The sequence below is a fragment of the Phascolarctos cinereus genome, unplaced genomic scaffold, assembly GCF_003287225.1.
Source record: "Phascolarctos cinereus isolate Bilbo 61053 unplaced genomic scaffold, phaCin_HiC Scaffold_3;HRSCAF=262, whole genome shotgun sequence".
Classification (NCBI taxonomy): Eukaryota; Metazoa; Chordata; class Mammalia; order Diprotodontia; family Phascolarctidae; genus Phascolarctos; species Phascolarctos cinereus.
The window spans coordinates 86,177,261-86,197,217 of record NW_027555736.1 but is presented as its reverse complement, the minus strand read 5'-3'; the positions used below and the strand labels follow the sequence as shown (position 1 = coordinate 86,197,217).

At 39.8% G+C, this 19,957-nt stretch overlaps 1 protein-coding gene across 5 annotated transcripts in view; it reads left to right on the top strand.

Annotated features, from left to right (window-relative positions):
* TACC2 (transforming acidic coiled-coil containing protein 2) overlaps positions 1-19,957 on the top strand; it is a 302,620-nt gene that overhangs the window by 222,315 nt on the left and 60,348 nt on the right. For all 5 annotated transcript variants that reach the window (XM_078151015.1, XM_020979220.2, XM_020979218.2 and 2 more), the window contains one exon: positions 3,570-3,706. In XM_078151015.1, coding sequence (XP_078007141.1) covers positions 3,570-3,706 — 137 coding nt within the window. The remainder of the gene's footprint in view (positions 1-3,569; positions 3,707-19,957) is intronic.

Below are 19,957 nucleotides of genomic sequence, written 5' to 3'. Positions count from 1 at the left end.
CTTAGGGATGGAAATAAGAAGAACCTGGCAGCCCGGATATTGAGTCTAAGTGTGTAAAACCTGTTTTCTCTTTGGGTCCCAATGTTGTAACTACTGTAACTACCAAAGTCACTTGGGTAGTAGGTATGAGAGGTGGGATTTGAATTGAGTTTCTCTGACTCCAGAGTAGTCTTTTTTCCAAAGTACAACAAATAGAATGCCATAAATATTTATTAAGCATCTATTGCATGCACCCGTGCCAAGTGCTAGGCAAGAGCGAAGTTTAGGTAAAACTTTCCACTGGCACTTGGTCATGTGGATTCTGCCTTTAAAAAAATTTAAAACATCAATTTCTCTGTCTCAATCCTTCCTTTATTGCTGTGGCTGGATAATCATGGAAATTGTCAGGAGCAAGGAATTTTGACATCTGAAGAGCAGAAATCGGAAAAATCAAAACTGGTTCACTTCTGGCGTTAGAATCAGGTCAAATCATCCAAACAACAAAAATTGACTGAGTGCTACTTGTCGTGAAGATGGTCTAGGTGATATAAAGAAATGTAAGAGGCCATTCCTGTCTTCAGGAAGAATTACAGGGAGACAAGACTTAGAAAATAATGCTTCAATGACCTATGTCTTTGTTGAGTGTGGGTCAGAATGGATGACAACTTATCATCTTAAAGAGAGCCTGCCTAGGGCCCAGAGACCATTGTCCCAAAACTACTCAGTCCATCAGAAGTGAGGATTGAACCTAGTTCTAGATTCTAGATCATTATCCTGCCCATTATTCCATACTGTCTGTAGAAATATGTAACAAATGCCAAATGAATGATAACAGAAAAAAATGTTTTGGAGTTTATGAGAGAGTCAGATTACTGTGAGCTCGTCTGTTTGTGAAAGATTTGTTAACAGATATCAGAAGAACTGGAGTCAGTATCTACTCTGTTTCCTAGTGCTTGTGTGCCGTTGGTCACTTCACATCTGTGGGCCTTAGTTTCCTCAATCTGCGATGCGAGGGAATTGGACTTGGTGGCTTATATGATTACTTTTAACTTCAGCTTTGGCCTTCAGGGACAGACTAGCCTAACTAGGTTATTACTGTAGATTGGGCTTGGGCAACCTGGCTGAGTAGATAAGATAACGAAATGGGACACGTGAAAGCTGATGTTAGTACTTGACTCTCTTGGTGCCATTATGGTTGACTTGTGACTTGTCATTTAGCACAGAGCCAAGTACTATGAAGAACTTCATAAATGCTTTTTTGTTTATATATATGACTTGGGGGATTCATTCTCCTCTGTTAAGACAGGATATTCACAGTAGTATAGACAATGAACCAGAATGTTGGGGGGGAGGGAATGCTTTGTACAGCATTTGGAGTTCCACTAGGAAGGGATTGTGCATAAAGTACTTTTTGTACTTTACTCTCTTTTAACCAAGAACAGCACTCTTAATGCTCTTCAGTAAAATTGTCACTCTTCATTTCAAAGTGTAGCCACCTTGGACATGCACTTGTGATGGTTTTGTATTCGAGTGGAAACCTAATTTGACAGTGAAATTCCTTGCAGGCTTTTTGACCACACTTTTCTGCCTTATATTGTGGCAGGGTAAGCCCCTGTGCTTTGAATTTGCGATCATGTGGGTCTTCGTATAATACAGAAACCTCTTGGTCTTATATTATACTTAAACCCTAGAAGAAATACTCCTCAGAACACACACACAGACAAATCCTCTTACTCTTTCTTCATCTGTTTCCATTACTGTATTCCAAGAAATGTTCCTAAAGTTCACAAAAAGACCTCATTGTATTAGCTTTCCATGCAAAGCTGGGAAACACACATCTCAAATAGAATTGAGTTTAAAGTGGGTATTCGTTGAGGAACAGGGCTATGATATTCTCCCTTAAGAAGCATGCTGCTTCTTATTTTTATCAAATTATTTTGATAAAATTATAAAATTTTTACCCTATATCCAACCTGATTGGAAACTGAGAAACTTATCCAAAGGTTAATCACGCAAGCAACAAACATTAAGCTCCAGTTATTTATCAGATTCTGTCCTGGGGTATGAAGAAAAAAAAAAAAGAAACCATCCCTTTCCTTAAAGAGCTTACATTTTATTAGTCAGATCAACTCCTAATTGATCTCCCCTCCTCCCCTCAAGCCTTTCCACATTGCAATGTGTTCCCCACACAGCTGTCAACATGATTTTCTTAAACCACAGTTCTGACTATGACCCTGCCTCTGCCCCATGCCCATCTACCTCCCCACCCACTCAATAAATGCTAGTGACTGCTTTTCATCTCTAAGATGAAATATAAACTCCTTTGTTTGGCATTTAAAGCCCTTCACCACCTGACTCTAACTTGTCTTTTTGGTGTTTTTGCATTCACATTTCATATACATTATGATCTACCCACTTTCATACACATTATGACCCACCCAAAATGGCCTTCTTCCTGTTCCTCATATGTGGCCCTCCATGTTTCTTCTCTGTGCCGTTACGTTGGCTGTCCCACAGTGCCCCACATTCTCACCTCCTCCTCTTAGAATCATTCGTTTTCTTCAAGGCTCAGCTGAAATGCCACCTTTTTTTTTTTTTTTTGAGTTTTGAATTTTTCTCCCTCTCCTTCCCCACCTCCCTCCACAATCTGATATAGGCTATATATATACATGCCTATTAAATATATTTTCACATTAGTAATGTTATAAGTAAGAATTAGAACCAATAGGTGGAACCACCAGAAAGAGGAAACAAAACACAATGGAAGAAAAAAAATAGCAAATAGTATGCTTCAATCTGCATTTAAACTCCATAGTTCTTTCTTTGGATGTGGATAGCATTTTCCATCATGAGGCCTTTGGAGATGTCTTAGATCCTTGTATTGCTGAGAAGGGTCAAGTCTATCAATATTGGCCATCGTATACTGTGGCTGTTACCGTGTACAACGTTCTCCTGGTTCTGCTCGTGTAACGCTGCCTTTTACAAGAACCCTTTCCTGATTCCTCCCAACCTTCCCCTCCACACACCCTGTAATAGCAGCTGGTGCCTTCTCCCCAGATCATTTTGTATGTTTTTTAAACATACCTGTACGTGTTGTTACACACGTACACACACGTTTGTAAGCTGCTTGCTGTTTTACTTCTTTCTCTGTCTTCCCATCCCTCAGCACAGTGGCACATTTTGTTTGCTTAGTCATTTTTTCAGTCATGTCCAACTCTTCATAAGCCCATTTAGGGTTTTTCTAGCAAAGATATTGGAGTGGTTGCCATTTCCTTTTCTAACTCAATTCTACAGATAAGGAAACAGAGGCAAACAAAGTTAAGTCACTTGCCCACTATTCTCACAGGTCACACAGCTAGCAAGTGTCTGAGGCCAGATTTGAACTCAGGAAGATGAGCCTTCCTCACTCCAAGCCCAGCACTCTATACACTGCACCGTCTAGCTGCCCCAGTGGCATATAGTGGGTATTTAATAAATGCTTGTTAATTGATCAGTTTTGTTGGAAAGCTCCATTGTTTACTGTAGTTGCTGTGAAACTTTTCCATCTGAATAAGTTACGAAAATCAACTTATTTTCTCTGTTTTGGTCAGGAGTTCCGACTCTGAAGAAGCATTTGAGACTCCGGAATCAACAACTCCTGTCAAAGCTCCTCCAGCCCCACCACCTCCACCTCCAGAAATCATCACAGAGCAGGAAATCAGACCACAGCCACCTCCAGAAGACCCAGGTAATGAAAGTGATGGCTGGTTAGGATTGGCCCTCAGGAGGGAGGGCCTTTGGGGAATCAGCCATGTGATTGTTAATTCCAAAAAGAAAGGATTCCAATATTACACTTGCGAACTTGGCTAGCATTGAACAGAAAACCCCAGGAGTCCATTTATATCCTTAGATGGGAACCAAATGTAATCTGAGCTCATTTTGCAACCTGGACCATGAAATCAGCCTTTTTTGGTTTAGGGATGGATACATGTGAGGAGAGTTTGAGCTTCATGTATTTTTTAATACAATTAAGTGCACAGCAAGTTAAAACATCAAATTATTTGATTCAAAACATTGACTTTACCTATTTGTAGAAGCCTTAAAAAATTCTAGTGAAATCACCCATTGAAGTGAGGGTGTAGTCTGTGGGAGAGAAAGGGATTTGGAGATTAAAGATAAGAGCAAGTAACATAGGGTGGAAAAGGGCTCAGAAAGAATACATAGGAGAGTAATATCCCAGTGACTAACCCCCTATTTTCTGTTATGTTTCTGATATCCTCTCTCATTCTTTCTCATTCATTCTTTTCTAATGATGTGTTAAAATATGGCTGGAGATGTGTTAATTCCAAATGTTGATGTTGCTGACCCTGAATATCCATCCCAGGACCTACTGCTGGTCATCTGAAATCCATATCCTTGTATCTGAATTTCTCTTTGCAAGCAGGAATTTTGATGTATATCTGGCACACTCAGAAGACTGTTTATTTGGGGAAATTGAAGGAAATGCCCAAAGCGCGCACATCGTACTGATTTAGGAAAATGTTGAACCCCAGAATAAAATTGAATTTTCACCTAGGTGTTGGTTTTGCAAAAGGGATGTGGTGCCATTTTGGACCTGTAGGTCTGAGCAAGCTTATCTTTTAAAAGCAATCAATACCAAGCAGTGCTTTGTTCTTGAACAAATATACTTCCTGGGACTTATGGGTGAGGGGGGAAAATCAAGGAAAACCTACTGCCTTGTTGCTAGTGTCAAAAAAATGCCTCAAGGAGTGTTACAAGCTGACAAATGCAATTTTAATACTCTTGCCAGCAAGTTCTCTTCAATGGTATCAATCAACAGCAGTATCTAGACACGCTTAGCAAATCGGAGATCTTGTTCTCAAAAAGAGGGTAATTTCTTTTTATTTATTTGATTGTGAAGTGGGAAGGAAATCTATAGAGATTCTTCTATTTCCCTGAGTTGTTTTTTTTTTAACAGATCTACTTTTGTTATTTTCCATTAATAATAAGGCTCATGGGGGAAAAGCTGAATGGCATTTAATTAATACGAATTTTTAAAAAAGCATTCAACACTTACCTTTTCATGGAAAATTACTGTGTGCCGAGCATTTTGTAGTCTTTAGATCAAAGGTAGAACTCAAATGAAAGTATTATTCTTTGAGTTTATAAGTTTAGCTCATGAAAATGCATGGTATAATTCCAAAAAGGATTAGGAGGAAGGCTGTAGCATATCTAACAACTCATATATATTTCATGTCAACAGAAAAATCTGAATCCCACAGAGATATACACGTGTGTATGAATGTAACATTTTTAGTAAAATATCAAAGCCACATTTTGAAGAGGATTTGCAGAATTGCAGAGCTAGAGACTTAGTAGAATGTTACAGATCATTTGATACAGCCCCTTAACCTGCAGATGAGGAAACTGAGGCCCAGGGAAATGAAAGACCTTGGTCCAACATCACTTTAGATACTGGCAGAGTTGTGATCAAAACCCAGCTTGTCCAGCTCTCCGGTGCTCAGGGGTCTTTCCACTGCTCCAGTCTCACTATTTGTCTTTTTCTTTTTTCTTTCTTTAATAATTTTTAAAATTTTAAACTTAAATACAAAATAAGAAAAGAAAAAAAAACACTGTTATGTATACAGCAGAACATAAGAGGATGCAAAATATAAGGCAATAATTTTCCATTTTAAGAAACCCTATATAATAAATACTACACATTGTGTTCAGAGGTGTCCGCCTTTTCTTTGCTTCCTTGTAGGTTTTTCATTCTGCTCTCTGCTGTGCATTTTTTACTTTGTTCTTTTTTTCTCCCTTCCTCTTCCCTTCTCCCTCAAGAAGGCTACAATTAGGTGTGGAAATACACACACACACACATTCATATACATATACATGTACACATGCATACATATAGACATACATACATATACACTTACATACACATGCATAGATATCTATAATCATACACATATATACTCATGTACATTCATATGCATCTATATCAGACCATACTATAGTTGTTTATGTTCTGTTTCTCTGAAGGTGGATAACATCTTCCTTTATAAGTCCAAGTCTTTCCATATTTTTCTAAGTCCATCAACTCATCATTTCCTATACTACTACAATATTCCAACCTTATACTAACTGGTTTTTTTTTTAAAGTCTAAAGTATTTGTCTTTTTCTTGAGGCAGCTAGGTAGCACAGTCCATAGAGAGCTAGACCTGGAGTTAAAAAAGACCTGAGTTCAAATCCCACATGAGGATTGGATCAGATGTGGAAACTGAGGTCCAGGCAAGAGATGTGGTTTGATACAAGGAGTTAGTGACAGAGGAGGAGATAGAACCCAGATCTCTTGACTCACAGATTAGTTGCCTTTCCACTTCAAAGAACAAACATTTCTCTGAAAACATTTCTCAGAGAAATTGTCCTTTTGTGATATGGAATACTTGATGTAGAATGTGGAAGCCACCATGAGTTATTACAAAGCACAGCTCTCTATTTCACTGGTTGGCTAAAGAAAAGAAAGCACTTTTGATGAAGATCTATGTCAGTGGAGGGTCAGGAAAGGAAAATCTTATAATTTATTTTTTTAAACTATCAGAGTCACTGCTGAATTTTACTGAAAGAGCAGTTTTACACAAAGGCCACAGGTCTGTACCCAGAAGACTTACGTTTTCTGTCAATCAAACACTCAACATAAGTTGAGCCAACATGCTATACTTGCATTGGCTGAGACAGTTTCTATGATTCAGAAGATTCAGGGTCCATTCCTCATTAGTTGGTTGTCCTTGGACTAGTCATAGACTGTCTCAGAGCCTTGGCTTCTTCATCTGTAAAATGAGGGGATTGGATTAGATGAGCTGCATGGTTGGTTCTAGGTCCAAGAGCCTTTGAATCTCTACAATCAATTCTTTAATATGATTGCTCTAGAGCAGAGATTCTGAGCCATTTTGGGTATTCTGGCTGGTGAAGCCTATGTTTTCCTTCTCAGAAGACTGTTTGTTTCCTACATTCATAACTGAAATAAGTGATAAAAGTCAAGATGTAATTTTTTTCATATCCAGGTTTACAGACCCCCTGAATTCTTTCCATGTACTCCTTGGGGAATCCATATATACCAGGTTAAGAATCACTGCTATAGAGAAAGGACAAGGGCATGTGCCAAGCACAGTTAGGAGTTGACTAACTAAATTGGAATAATACGAATGCCGTACATCTGTATGATGCTGTATAGTTTTATAAGTGCTCTTGCAGACATTACTTCATTTTGAAATGATAATAGCCCAAGGCATTGGTATTATTATTGCTACTCCACAGATGAAGAAAACTTAATCTCCAAGAGATGAAGTGATTTGTCCAAGTACACACAATTATTAAATGGTAGACTAAAGTTTCCCATCTTGTAGTCCCTTGCTTTTCTCCTTATACCAGGCTTGTTGTATTAAACAATTTCAGTGCAGCCAAAGTGGAGGTCCAGGCATCCTGGAAGCCAGTGACCTTGACCTTGCCAATAGAAGAGTGGTTGGTGAAGCAGAAGAGTAGCAAGATGAGGGGCAAACATGTTGTCATAGGTGAAAAGATAACCAGGACTAAGGCAGAGAGGATGATTTATTCAGATGGTCTCATTCTGCCACATGATGTCATTCTTGGCACAGCAGACCCCAACTGTGAGCTAGCTGAGATAAGCCTTCTTAATCTTGTCACATTCAAATTATGTCTAGTAACTGTCAGGCTGTTAACCTCATTCATGCCAGGACCCTGCCAACCACAAATGCTCACTAAGCTTAAAATGTGAAGGAAGACAAAGCCTGTGACTAAGATTAGGGAATAAAGATAATAGAAAATTCCATTCCTAAACAGTCTTGACACTTATCAATAGATAACAAAAAAGAAACTTTTGTTTCTTCCTAGAATGAGTTAATATTCTTTTTGTAGTTAAGTTTGGGAGCCTTAGGGTTGATCAGATACTAGGAGTCCAGAATGAAAACTTTAGGAATGATATTGCAATCGCATCAAGTTCAATATTTTTTAATGAGAAACCTATTTGTTATTCTGGATTTAGAGTGCCCTGAGAAACATTTCTGCTCACCCTCAATCCCGGCAACTCTATCCAGAACCGTGATTAAAAAGGACATAACTCAGATCTCCAGCTTTCTCAGCTTTATATATAATTACATGACAAGATTTCAAGTGGTTAATATTTTAAAAATGCAAGATCCTGTCCACTTGGCCCCTTGGGTCATTGATGAAGCATCCTAAGACAAGGGAATGTCGTCTTAGGAGTGATACCTCGTGAAAGGGAGGAACACGGGGTGGAGGTGGTGTTGACTATTTTTTTAGGAAGATGTTTGGAATCTGATGCCTTGGGTTCAATCCTCGTCTTTTACTTAGTTCCTGTGGACCACCTGTAAAGTGAGAGGGACTAGGTGATCTTTCAGTGTCAATCCCATGATTCTGTGTTAACTTGCTGATTAAGTCATGGATTCAAATTACAATGTGCTGAAAGTGATTTAAGCAAGATACTGACAGGGCTAGAGAGCTTTATTGAATGAATGATAGATAAACAACATCCACTGGAAATCAGCAAACCCACACAGTCTATTTCTACTAGGCTGAAGGGTCATTCCCACCGAGCACGGATAGCCCAGAGCCTCGGCTCACTGCTTTCTGTGATCCATTGTAAACACCACCTAAAGCCAATGTGCCCAGAAGTGTGCAGGCCACTGCACTCTGAACTGGAACCTCATGACCTCTCCTGGGACACTCCTACATAATGCGCCTTAGTGGGGAGGCTGGAGATTTAGGAAAAAATGGCAATAAAAGCATCCTACCTCAAACCCCTTACTCACTGTGTGACCCTGAGCAAATAAATCCCTTTGCCTCTCTCAGCCTCAGTTGCCTTATCTGTAAAATGGGGATAATAATAGGTATTTCATAGAGTTGTACTGGAAATCAAATTAACACACACATACTTACATATCTATATATAATGTGAAAAATGATTTTTCTTAGTAATTATCTTGGAGACTTAGCGCTTCCCCCCCATCCCCCTTTCTTCGAAAGTTCTGTTTCCTGTTCATTGTGTTGCCCAGAAAGGTCTGGGAAAATGTTGATTCCTCCCTATTGTCAAGATAAGTGATATGGAAATTGATGTCTCTTTGGCTAAGATCAAGTGACCTAAGTCACTACCTCAAGCCCCTCATTTTAATGTAGCCCATCTCCTAGTGTGTTGATTGACACCCCTTGGGAACACCTATTCTTTGAAGGGCATATAACTGTGTACCCCCAACCCCCAAATCAAGCCAGTTCTGGACTGGCTACCTTACAGGAGCCCAGTTCTTGACTGCGACTCCCAAGCAATGCATGCTGCCTGCTTTGAGAGAAATTAAAAACATGGACACAACCTAATTTTGTTTGTCTTTCTTAGACCAAACTCTGTGAGGTTGACTATGTAGATATATATATATATGCACACACACACACACACACATACATATACATATTCCACTTTGCAAACTTTAAGCACTATATAGATATTAGCGATTGTTATTATCTTTAGGAAAGATCGAGGATCAGTAATAAATGGACTCTGAGCTTGTCCATGGGCTACTAATGTATTACTCCCCCACCCCCTTACAGGTACTATAGACATGGATCTTACAAGGATAGGAATTTGCCTGAGTTCTGAAAGATAGAGACAGATTTAGGGTAAGGTAAAGCCAAGTAGAATCACTTTATTAGCTTATGAGTCAGCATGCTGGTCAAAAACAAAGATGATGTCCATTTATATAACATGACTGTTCTCTACCCTTCCACCCATGCAATTGGGCCTGATGCCTTCAGTACTTCAGAAGATGCTTTCAACAACAAAGGGATGGCAGTTTCAGTGGACAGTCTTCATGAATTACTGTGGCCCAAAATTCATCCTGTGGTAGTTTAACCTTCCAATGATGAACCTCTTGGAACTGACTTCCTTATGACCCATAATAGATCTTCTGATTCTTGTGATCCCTAATAGTGGTGGTTTTTAACACTAAGTATTCTATTAGCTATCCTCATGTGCTACAGTGAAGCAGGCCTCCTTGAGTTCTTCAGGGAAGTGCTTGCTTTTAATCTTGCTCATCTTATTTAGATGATTAGCAGAGAGGGCAATAGGTCTCTGGTAGCAATGTCTGGCTGTGAGAATTGGACTCTAAGGAAAGCCAAGCACCACAGAATAGACACTTTTGAATTGTGGTGCTGGTGAAGACTTTCGAGAGTCTCTTGGACCAAATCAGTCAATAGTTAAAGAAATTAACTCAGCTCATTGGAAGGACAGATACCAAAGCTGAAGCTTAAATACTTTGGCCATATAACGCGAAGACAAGACTCATTGGAAAAGACCTTGATGTTGAGAAAGATTGAAGGCAAAAGGAGAAGGGGAGGGCAGATGATGAATGAAGAGGATAGAATGTCATGGAAACAATGAGCATGAACTTGGAGAGACTTGGAGAGACAGTGAAGGATGGAAGGGTCTGGCACACTGTGGTCCATGTGGTCATGAAGAATCATACATGACTTAATGACTGAAGCACAGCAACAGCACACCTATGGCCTTGCCCATCTTACAAATATTCCAGAGTCAGCATTTCAGTAGGAATGGGGAAAGGATAAGGGCAAAAGGCTGCAGATTAAAACCCCATATTTTAAAATGAAATTGCTGGAATAGGTGCTAAAGGGCTTAACTCCCTCCATCCAGAGGGAATGAGGTTTATTTCTTGACTTTATAAGCTTTGGTCATCTCCCACAAATCATAAAAACCTTCTAGACAGCGGTATGGCATGAATTAATCATTAAAAACATTGACTCCAAAGCCCATTTTACCATTGCCTTTTCTCTTTATCAGGTTTTTTGAGGTTTATATGTTGCTGAAGCCTTGTCCTCACCAGCCTATGAAAAAGGATGGTGCACCAGAGCATCAGCAATATTCCCAATGGCTTTCAGGTTTCTGTTAAATGCCTCTGTAATCTAATTGATTTATAAGAGTGTGACCACAAAGTACAAAGCCCCGGGTTCCTTTTCACAGATAGTACAGACAAGAGATCCCATTTCCATACACACTGCTATTGTCTGACATTTTCTCCCAAAGAACTGGGATGTTTAATGGGTTAGGAGGAGATGACAAGGCCCAGTACACAGTGTACCATCCGTTGGTGTCCCTGAAGGAGATGAAGGGAGGTTAGGTGCCAAAGGGGGCTCTTGCTGAAGTGGGAAGAGGGTTGGGCACTTTCTGTGCAGGTGGGAAAAATGGAGAGGGAGTCTAATTATTGGGAGTGAAGAATTCACATTTTATGACCTTGTTAATGTGTATGCATAGACCGTATGACATCCTTACACTGTTGTGATTTACTGTATCAAAACCAAACTCCAAATAACATCCACCATAAAGCACGGTGCTTTCTCCTTTATGGGCTGGCCTTTTGATCATCAGTGCTTTTTACCTACTACCGTTAAATCTGAGGCTACTTCGTTTCTGGAGTCAAGCCAGCACCAGACACAGTCATAACTATTCCAGTACTTTGTTCTTCACAAAGGTTATTCTGACCCCAGAGTGGGAGCAGTGGATGGAAGATGCAGAGAGGTAGATTTAAATTTGATACAGGAAAAGCAATTTCCCACTAACAAAACCAAAGTGGAAATCAGTTGCTTCAGGACAGAGTGGGTTCTCCTTGAAGCAGACAGCTTCTGAGGTCCCTTCCATCTCTGTAATTCTATTGAGACTGTGTTGCTAGTTGGGGGAGTAGATAGAGCTCTGGACTTGGAGTTGAGAAGACCTGAGTTCAAATTCTGCCACTGCCACTAATTAGTTGTGTGACCCTTGGCAAGTCAGTTAACTGCTATCTGACTCAATTTCTTCATCTGTAAAGTGGGGCTAATAATAATAATAATACCTACCTTCTAGCATTGTGAGGACTAAATTACAATTTACATATAAAGTGTTTTGCAAACCTTAAAGTGCCATATCTAAATGTCATTGTTGTTAAAATTATGATTATTTGCCATGGAGTTCCTCCTTTCTGTCTTATTATTTGATCCTTTGGTGAATGCATTATCTCATGCTCATAAGTACTCCCTTTATGCATGCTGATTGCAACCCATTCATGCCACATCTCCTGTTTCACGTGACCTCCCATAAATCCTCTCTAAAGAGCCTACCGATTCTGTTTGAAGCCTTCCTCCGAGCCTTTAACCATTTCATAGAAACCAGTGAAAAACTCTAGTCTTCCATCTATTATCTCTCCTTCTCTACGTGACCAGTCTACCTTTCTCCAAATGTTCATTTCCCTATCTCTAACTACCACTTCTAGATAAATAATTTTTGATCATGTGCTGGTGTTGAGTTGGTATGTAACCCATTAAACTCAGAAGTAACCCCCAAATTACCTATTGTGCTCTTGTCTTTACCCTATCAAAACCTGTTCTTAGAAATTATCTGAACCTTATTTCTTTAAGATGTAAATGATTGATGACAGCTCAAAATGTTATGGGTGGAGAGAAACTTGCATTTAACTAGAATCAAAACCCTGTGCTAAAGAGGGAGCTCTTTGGGTTGATTTTCAGGCATTCCCAAGTAGAGATGGAGGAATATTCTTTGTGGGCCATTACCTGCCCCCCATTGCTGTGGGTTCCCAAGTGTTCCCCTTTCCCCACCCCTACACACTCCCTCTGCCTTTCTGCTTCAGACTGGCCTTCTCGCTTCCACTACCTGGTGAGACCAGGTGCCTTTGGGGATGCATACACGCCTGTAAGATTTATGGCCCTATTCACCCCAGTCTGCTGTTAGTGAAGCCGTTGTTCCTTTCTTAGCTCTAACATTCTGTGGTCTTCCAGCCTAAGGAAGAACTTATTAGTCAGCAGACAGCCAGAGGGGAAATGGAGAGACAGCCGAGTAATACGAAGCTGTCTTTGCCCCAGCTGTCCTATGTGCCCAGGAGGCCAGATAACACACGGCACCTCTTACGGACACTCAGGGAATGCTAGCTGGCAATGTTCTTTCATTACCCCAGAGGCTAGAGTATAATTGTGATTGTCAATAATCCAAAACTGTGCAAATGGGATTTTTTTTGGGGGGGGTTTGTTTTATTGTTCTGTTTTGTTTTGCTTTGGCTAGGCAGTGGGGTTAAGTGACTTGCCCAGAGTCATACAGCTAGTAAGTGTTATGTGTCTGAGGCCGGATTTGAACTCAGGTCCTCCTGAATCCAGGGCCAGTGCTCTATCCACTGAGCCACCTAGCTGCCCCTCAAATGGAATTTTTGAGGGATGTTGGATAGGAATGCAAAACCAATACAAATATGGTGACCTCCATTTTGCCTCAGAAATAACTAGCATTTATAGAGAGCTTTAAGGTTTATAAAGCTTATTACATACTTTGTTTCATTTGCTCATTATGGCAGACTTGTGAGGATGGTGCTATTATCATTATGTCCATTTCACAGAAGAAGACACTGAGTGTCAGGGAGGTTAATCGACTTGCTTAGGATCACACCGCTAGTAGTTGTCTAAGTGTCCTGATTCTAAGCAGCGTTCTATCACATCATCTCGCTGTCCCAGTGATCCATGACCTCGGAGTATATAATGAGGATATTCTCTTTTCTGGCTTTCTCTGACAAGTTCTATATGTTTCTCTAGTTGTAGAAACCTCTCCCTTAGAACCATGAGTTTTCAAGTGTATCACCTGCCATTCCAGAAACCCTTAGATGAGGACCAGCCTTTACCGCCTGAGAAGCTTGTTGCCTATGGAAGGGTTCTTGACTCTCCTTGGCATATAATTTCTTCTCGTGATTCTATAAAGTGGTAAAACCAGACACAGGCTACCAGCCTCCCTCTCAACCCCACTTCTGGGATGCCATTTCTTAAATGTGTAAAAACTGAATAATTTATAGGAAGCAATAAAAATAATTACCATTGGCCTTTGTGTAGCACTTTAAAAGTTTATGGACCACTTTTCCTGTATCATTTTACGGGATCCTCACAACTACCCTGTCTGGTTCCTGTGTACCAGTGTACACGTTACACATAATTTCATTTTTTAAAAAATATTTAACAAAATATTTTTTCAGTTGTGTCCAACTCTTTGTGACCCCATTTAGGGTTTTATTGGCAAAGATACTAGAGTGGTTTGCCATTTCCTTCTCCAGCTCCTTTTACAGATGAGGAAACTGAGGCAAACAGGATTAAGTGACTTGCCCAGGGTCACACAGCTAGTAAATGTCTGAGGCCAGATTTGAATTCACAAAGATGAGTCTTCTTGACTACAGGCCCAGGACTCTGTGCACTATGGCACCACCTAATAGCCCTAGGTGTCCAGCTATTATCACCTAGAAATGGTGGAAAGAGTCTTGACCTGAATTTGAATCCCATCTCTACAGCTTACTACCAGGATAACATAGGCCAAGTCCAGTAAGTTTTCTGGGCTTCTCTTTCCTAATCTTTAAAATGAAGGCTTGAACTGGTTGTCCTTTAGCTTCCCTGCTAGCTCTAGATTCTATGATCCTAAAAACTGCATTATAACAATTTTTGAGGCAGCTAAGTGGCATAGTGGCTAGACTTCTAAACTTGGAGTCACAGAGACATGAGTTCAAATCTGGCCTCAGACTTGTACTAGTTCTGTGACTCTGGGCAAGTCACTTAACCCTGTTTGCAGTAATAGCACCTACCTCCCAAGGTTATTGTGAGGATAAATGAGATAATATTTGTAAAGACCCTTGAGAACCTTAAAGCATTATATAAATGCTATTATTATTATAATTGTCATAACTAATAATAGTAATAATGAGTCAAAATTCTAGAGTTAGGTTTTTTAATTCCAAAATGATGCTCAAGGATTTTCTTTGCCCTGTGATAAAAATATCAAAATTTTTAAAATCTTTCAAATGTCTTTTTATAAAATCTTTTAAAGATATTTTTAAGATGTTAAAACTCTCCTTGGCATCAGTATCAATGGTAAGAACATGACTGGGACTGAATAAGCTGGTGAGCCAAAGAATGACATGAGTAGGTTCTGGATCATTCAAACAGAAAGTAACACTGAATAATGTTTTATTTAGAGCTAATTGATCTAAATACTTTTGAGGCTTTTCTAGTATGTATTCACATTTAAATAATTGCAGTAGGAGATTATTCACACAGTTAGAAAATGGGACTTTCTTTTTTGAATATTAGATCATTCATTTTAGAAACAGAATATCGTTGAATAATTTCCTTATACAGCTTTAACTTATTCTGGGAGACATTCATTTTATTTATATATGAATTTTTTTTATCATAAGCTTTATTAAATATTAACTAGTTAACTTAGCAAATATTTACATTTCAATGAACTCATTTCAACCCATAATGTGTCATACCTTGAGTCATATTTTAATTTTCATCAGTATTTTTTCTCTGTTGTCCTTTACTTTTCCCCATATAGAGCCATCATTAAAGTGTTTCTTTCTTCTTCTGGTTCTGCTTTCTTCATTTTGCAAAAGGTCCTAAAAACATAAAGATCTTTTGAGATACCTTTGTATCTCTCATATTTGCCAGCCTTAGTTTTGTTATTGCCTGTATTCCATTCCATCAAGGTGCCACGACATATGCAGCCATTCTGCCATTGTTAAACATTAGGTCACTTCGAGTTTTATCTATCTATCTATCTGTCTATCTATTTATCTCTATCTATCTGTTGTTCAGTTGTTTCACTCATGTCTGACTTTGTGACCCCCATTTGAGGTTTTCTTGCCAGAGATATTGGAATAATTTGTCATTTCCTTTTCCAGCTCATTTTACAGATGAGGAAACTGAGGCAAACAAGGTGAAGTGACATGTCCAGAGTCACACAGCTAGTAAGTGTCTGAGACTAGATTTGAACTTGGGAAGATGAATCTCCCTGACTGCTGGCCTGGCGCTCTATCTACTATGCCACATAGTTGCCCATTTCTTTATTTAGCAATTGCAAATGGCTGCTATGAATATATTTGATCAGACAACCCTTTTTTTTCTTTTTACTAACATATTTAAGGTATGTTCCCAATAATAGTATTATTGGGGTGCCTATAAAATTTGAGAGCTAGAGAGAGAATTCAGGCCTCTCATTTTACAGATGGAGAAACTGGATTGCAGAGAAATTAAGTGGCTTGCTTAGGGTTACTGAACTGCTCAGCGGCAGACCCAGCACCAGAACCTTGAAGTCTCTTGACTTCGGGACTATTATTCTTTCAACCATACCATGCTCTGAGTAGAAGTGAGCACTAGATTTGGGGTGAATGAAATGTTGTGGCCAAGTAGAAATCAATTGTCAATTGAAGGGGATTTATGTGATATGTGCATAGATCCCTTCTAAGACTCATGACCAAATGCACAATCCCATTCCTGCAAATTGTCTGTTGAGGGAAAGGTGAGCAGCTCAGCTATCAAGATGAGCTCTAATTAACAACAGTCAAAGGAGGGTGATAGATGTTGCCTTTGGAGAAAAAAAAAATTCAATCAGATTAGATGAGTTACACCTTATTAGCATTGGATAGAGTAGAAATTTGGGCTTAACTTTCTTCCATATCCCAGGGTTCCTGCAAGTTTTTCTGCAAATGTTTGAAATTAACCACACACTTCCTTTTAAGTCGTATTTATTTCCACATGCTGTATACTTCCAAATACAGAAGTAATTGGAGTGCAAATTCAGGCATATTTCTTTTTTTTTTTTGACATGGCTAGCACAGGAATTTGTTGTACTTAACCATACATATTGTAACAGGTTTTGTTTTTCAATGCGAGGAGGGGAAGGTAGGAGGAAGAAAATTCAGGACTGAAAAAAATCAAATTAAAAACATTTTTTTTTCTGGTAGCAGAAAATCCCTAATTAATCTTTCAGAATGTGAGCTGCATAAGCTGACTCATTCATCAGCTTTAGATAGTAACCCATACCTAGAGCAGAAGGCACTTATGACAAAAGACATACCACAGCACATCAGCTCCTTGAAAGCAGGGATCAGTGCGCATGCGTGCGTGAGTGCGTGTGTGTGTGTGTGTGTGTGTGTGTGTGTGTGTGTGTGTGTGTGTGAGAGAGAGAGAGAGAGAGAGAGAGAGAGAGAGTGAGAGAGAGTGAACTCAGAATCTAGCATAGTACCTGGGACATAGTTGGTACTTTATTTTATACTATACCATTCATTAATTCAGTCATTCAACAAGTATTTGTTAAGCCTCTGCCAGGCACTGTGTTGATACAAAGAAATGAAATAAATATATGTGGATGTTTGTTGAGGGTATTAATGAGAAGTTTGGGATCAAACTCTGACATTCTTATTTAGAATTACACTTAGAACATCACAGTTTAAATTTCCAGTTCTATAAGGACATCTTCTTATAGGGGATATAAACTAGGTGGCATAGTGGATACAGTTTCTAGTTAGGAAGATCTGATTCCAATTCTGCCTCAGACACTTTCACTAGCTGTGTGACCCTGGGCAAGTCACTTAACTTTCTCAACCTCAATTTTCTCATCTGTAAAATGGGACTATTAGTAACACCTACATCCCTGGGTTCATTTGTCATGAAAATCAAATGGGTTAACGGTAGGTAAAGCACTTTGCAAACCTTAAAGTCCTATGTAAATTGCTAGTTATTCTTACATGTTTTACCTAAACAAAATATTAATAGGTCATTATCACACCAAAATGAAGCATTTAAAGTGACATCCTCCGAGCATTGCTAGTAACACATTTAAAATGTGTTTTGTAGTATATGATGATTTAATTAGTGGATGTCAGGTCCAGACAAGAAAATCATAGCAAGGCGCTGAGCAGCATTTTGTTCTTGGGGAAAAAAATGAACAGATGGCTAAGTGTAATGTCTGCTAAGCACTGTGGGATTCAGAAGTGTGCTGCTGCTTCACTTTCAGGGGACTCTACATGCTTCCTTCACCTCTCTTCACCTGTCTGGCTTAATGGAATAAATCTTCAGTCATATTTTATTTTCCTACCTTATTCAGTAAACATTTATTAAGCACCTTGCTAGACACTGGGAGAAAATTCAATCCAATAAATATTTATTGTGCCTACTATGTGCCAGGCACTGTGCTGGGAATACAAAGAAGAAAAGAAAGACATCCCTGCCCCCTGCCCTCAAGGAGCTTACAGTCTAATGGGGTAAGCCAACATACAAGACAAAGCTGGAAGGGGGGAGGGAACAGGCCACCAGGAAGTGTCTGGCTTGGGGCATCTTGTCTCTGGAGTTGAGAACCAGCCAAGCTGCAGAGGCAGAGTGGGTGATCTGTGAAGTCCAGGTTCTGCTCTGTCTAAAAGAAGGCTTTGGGTGGAGTTTTGTACTCTGCCTTCCAGCCCTCCAGTCAGAGAGGAAAGGAGACTCTGGAAGATGGGAAGGTATTGAGTGTAGCCAAGGCTGAGGAAAACAGCAGCAGGAGGAGATTTCTGGTGATCAGTTAATCCTGGGAAGGGCATCTTGTTCCTGAGACCAAGCCAAATTGTAGAGTTTACAGTCTTAGCACAGATGAGGTGCAAAATGAGATGCTACCCCCTGGATTTGGCCTTCAGAGACCACCCTTACCCATCTCCTTCCCCAAATTCGTTCAGATTTGGAACTCCCCCCTGGGGCTCAACTGTCTGATTGGTAAGTACAAACTCATATACCTAGTAAATCTAGCCATCCCCAGACTATGTTTCATATCCCATCCAATCACCTGCTATGGGAAATTTGTCCTGTCACTGTATGTGGTTTATTTTCCTTTCTTCCCATGCCCAAACTCCCATCTTTTCACCTCTTGCTATAAGGGAATATTAATAAAATCAGTATGACAGTGGTCTCTGGAAAGGGCATGACAGTCAACTGCCTTTCCTATGGTCCCAATCCCAGTCCCTCTGGCTCCCCAGACTAGAACTCCTTTCCCTGACCACCCCCCTCCATGAGTGTGGTCTCTGCCTATGACAGGGCAAGCTCCCTAGGGCAAAGGCTGTCTCCCTGTGTATTTATATCCCCAGTGCTTGGCACGTAATAGGCTCTTGATAAATGCTTATTCATTCATTCATTCATATGTGAGGTCTAGGCTTGAGGGAAAGCTTTGTCAGGAAATAGCAATCTGAATTGAATTAATACTTCAGTAGGCAAAAAAGGCCCTCCAGGTTTCTGAAGCAAGGTAAGCAAAGGAAAAGGTGTTTGAAAATGTGGTTCATCTTTGGGTTGCAGAGAGCAGTCCGTTCTGTCTGGAAAACAGTGTTCATATAGCTTCTTGGCTCGTCTGTTTCCTCTTTGTCTGATCACCATCTCATGACAGCTCATTTCTTCTTTCTTACCTTTGCTAATGTTCTTTTCACTAATATACTCTCCCTCCTGCTGCTTGCCTGTCTAGACAACAAATATTAGAGGCAGATGTCTTATGAAAGGAGAAGGAAGGAAGGAAGGTAAGGTGAAGAGAGAAAGGAAAGAAAAAGAGAGAACGAAGAAAGAGAGGAGAGGGGAAATAAAATGAGAAAGAACAGAGCTTGCAAATTGTAAGCCAGTGAGTTGACTCCAATTCCTGGCAAAACTATATAATATGTTATTAAAAAGCCAGTGAGTGAATATCTAGAAAAAAGAAGTCTTAATCAGAGAAAACCAGCATGGTTTCAACAAGAACAAACCTTACCAGCCTAACCTCCTTTCCTTTTTTGACAGGATTACTAAAGTGGCAGGTCAGGGAATGCTATCAATACAGTAGCAAAGCATTTGATGAAGCCTCTCATGCTGTTCTTGTAGAAAAGATGGAGAGATATGGACTAGATGTTGGTGCCTTGTGTGGACTCATAAACGCCTAAACCAGGGGTGGGGACCTTGCGGCCTTGAGGCTACTTGTGGCCCTCAAGGTCCTCAAGTGCATCCCTTTGACTGAATCCAAACTTCACACCCCTGGTCTAAACAGTCAGACTCAAAAAGTAGTGACTGGTGTGTGGTTCTGTATCGCTTAGAAGGGAGTTCCATAGCGGAGCGTCC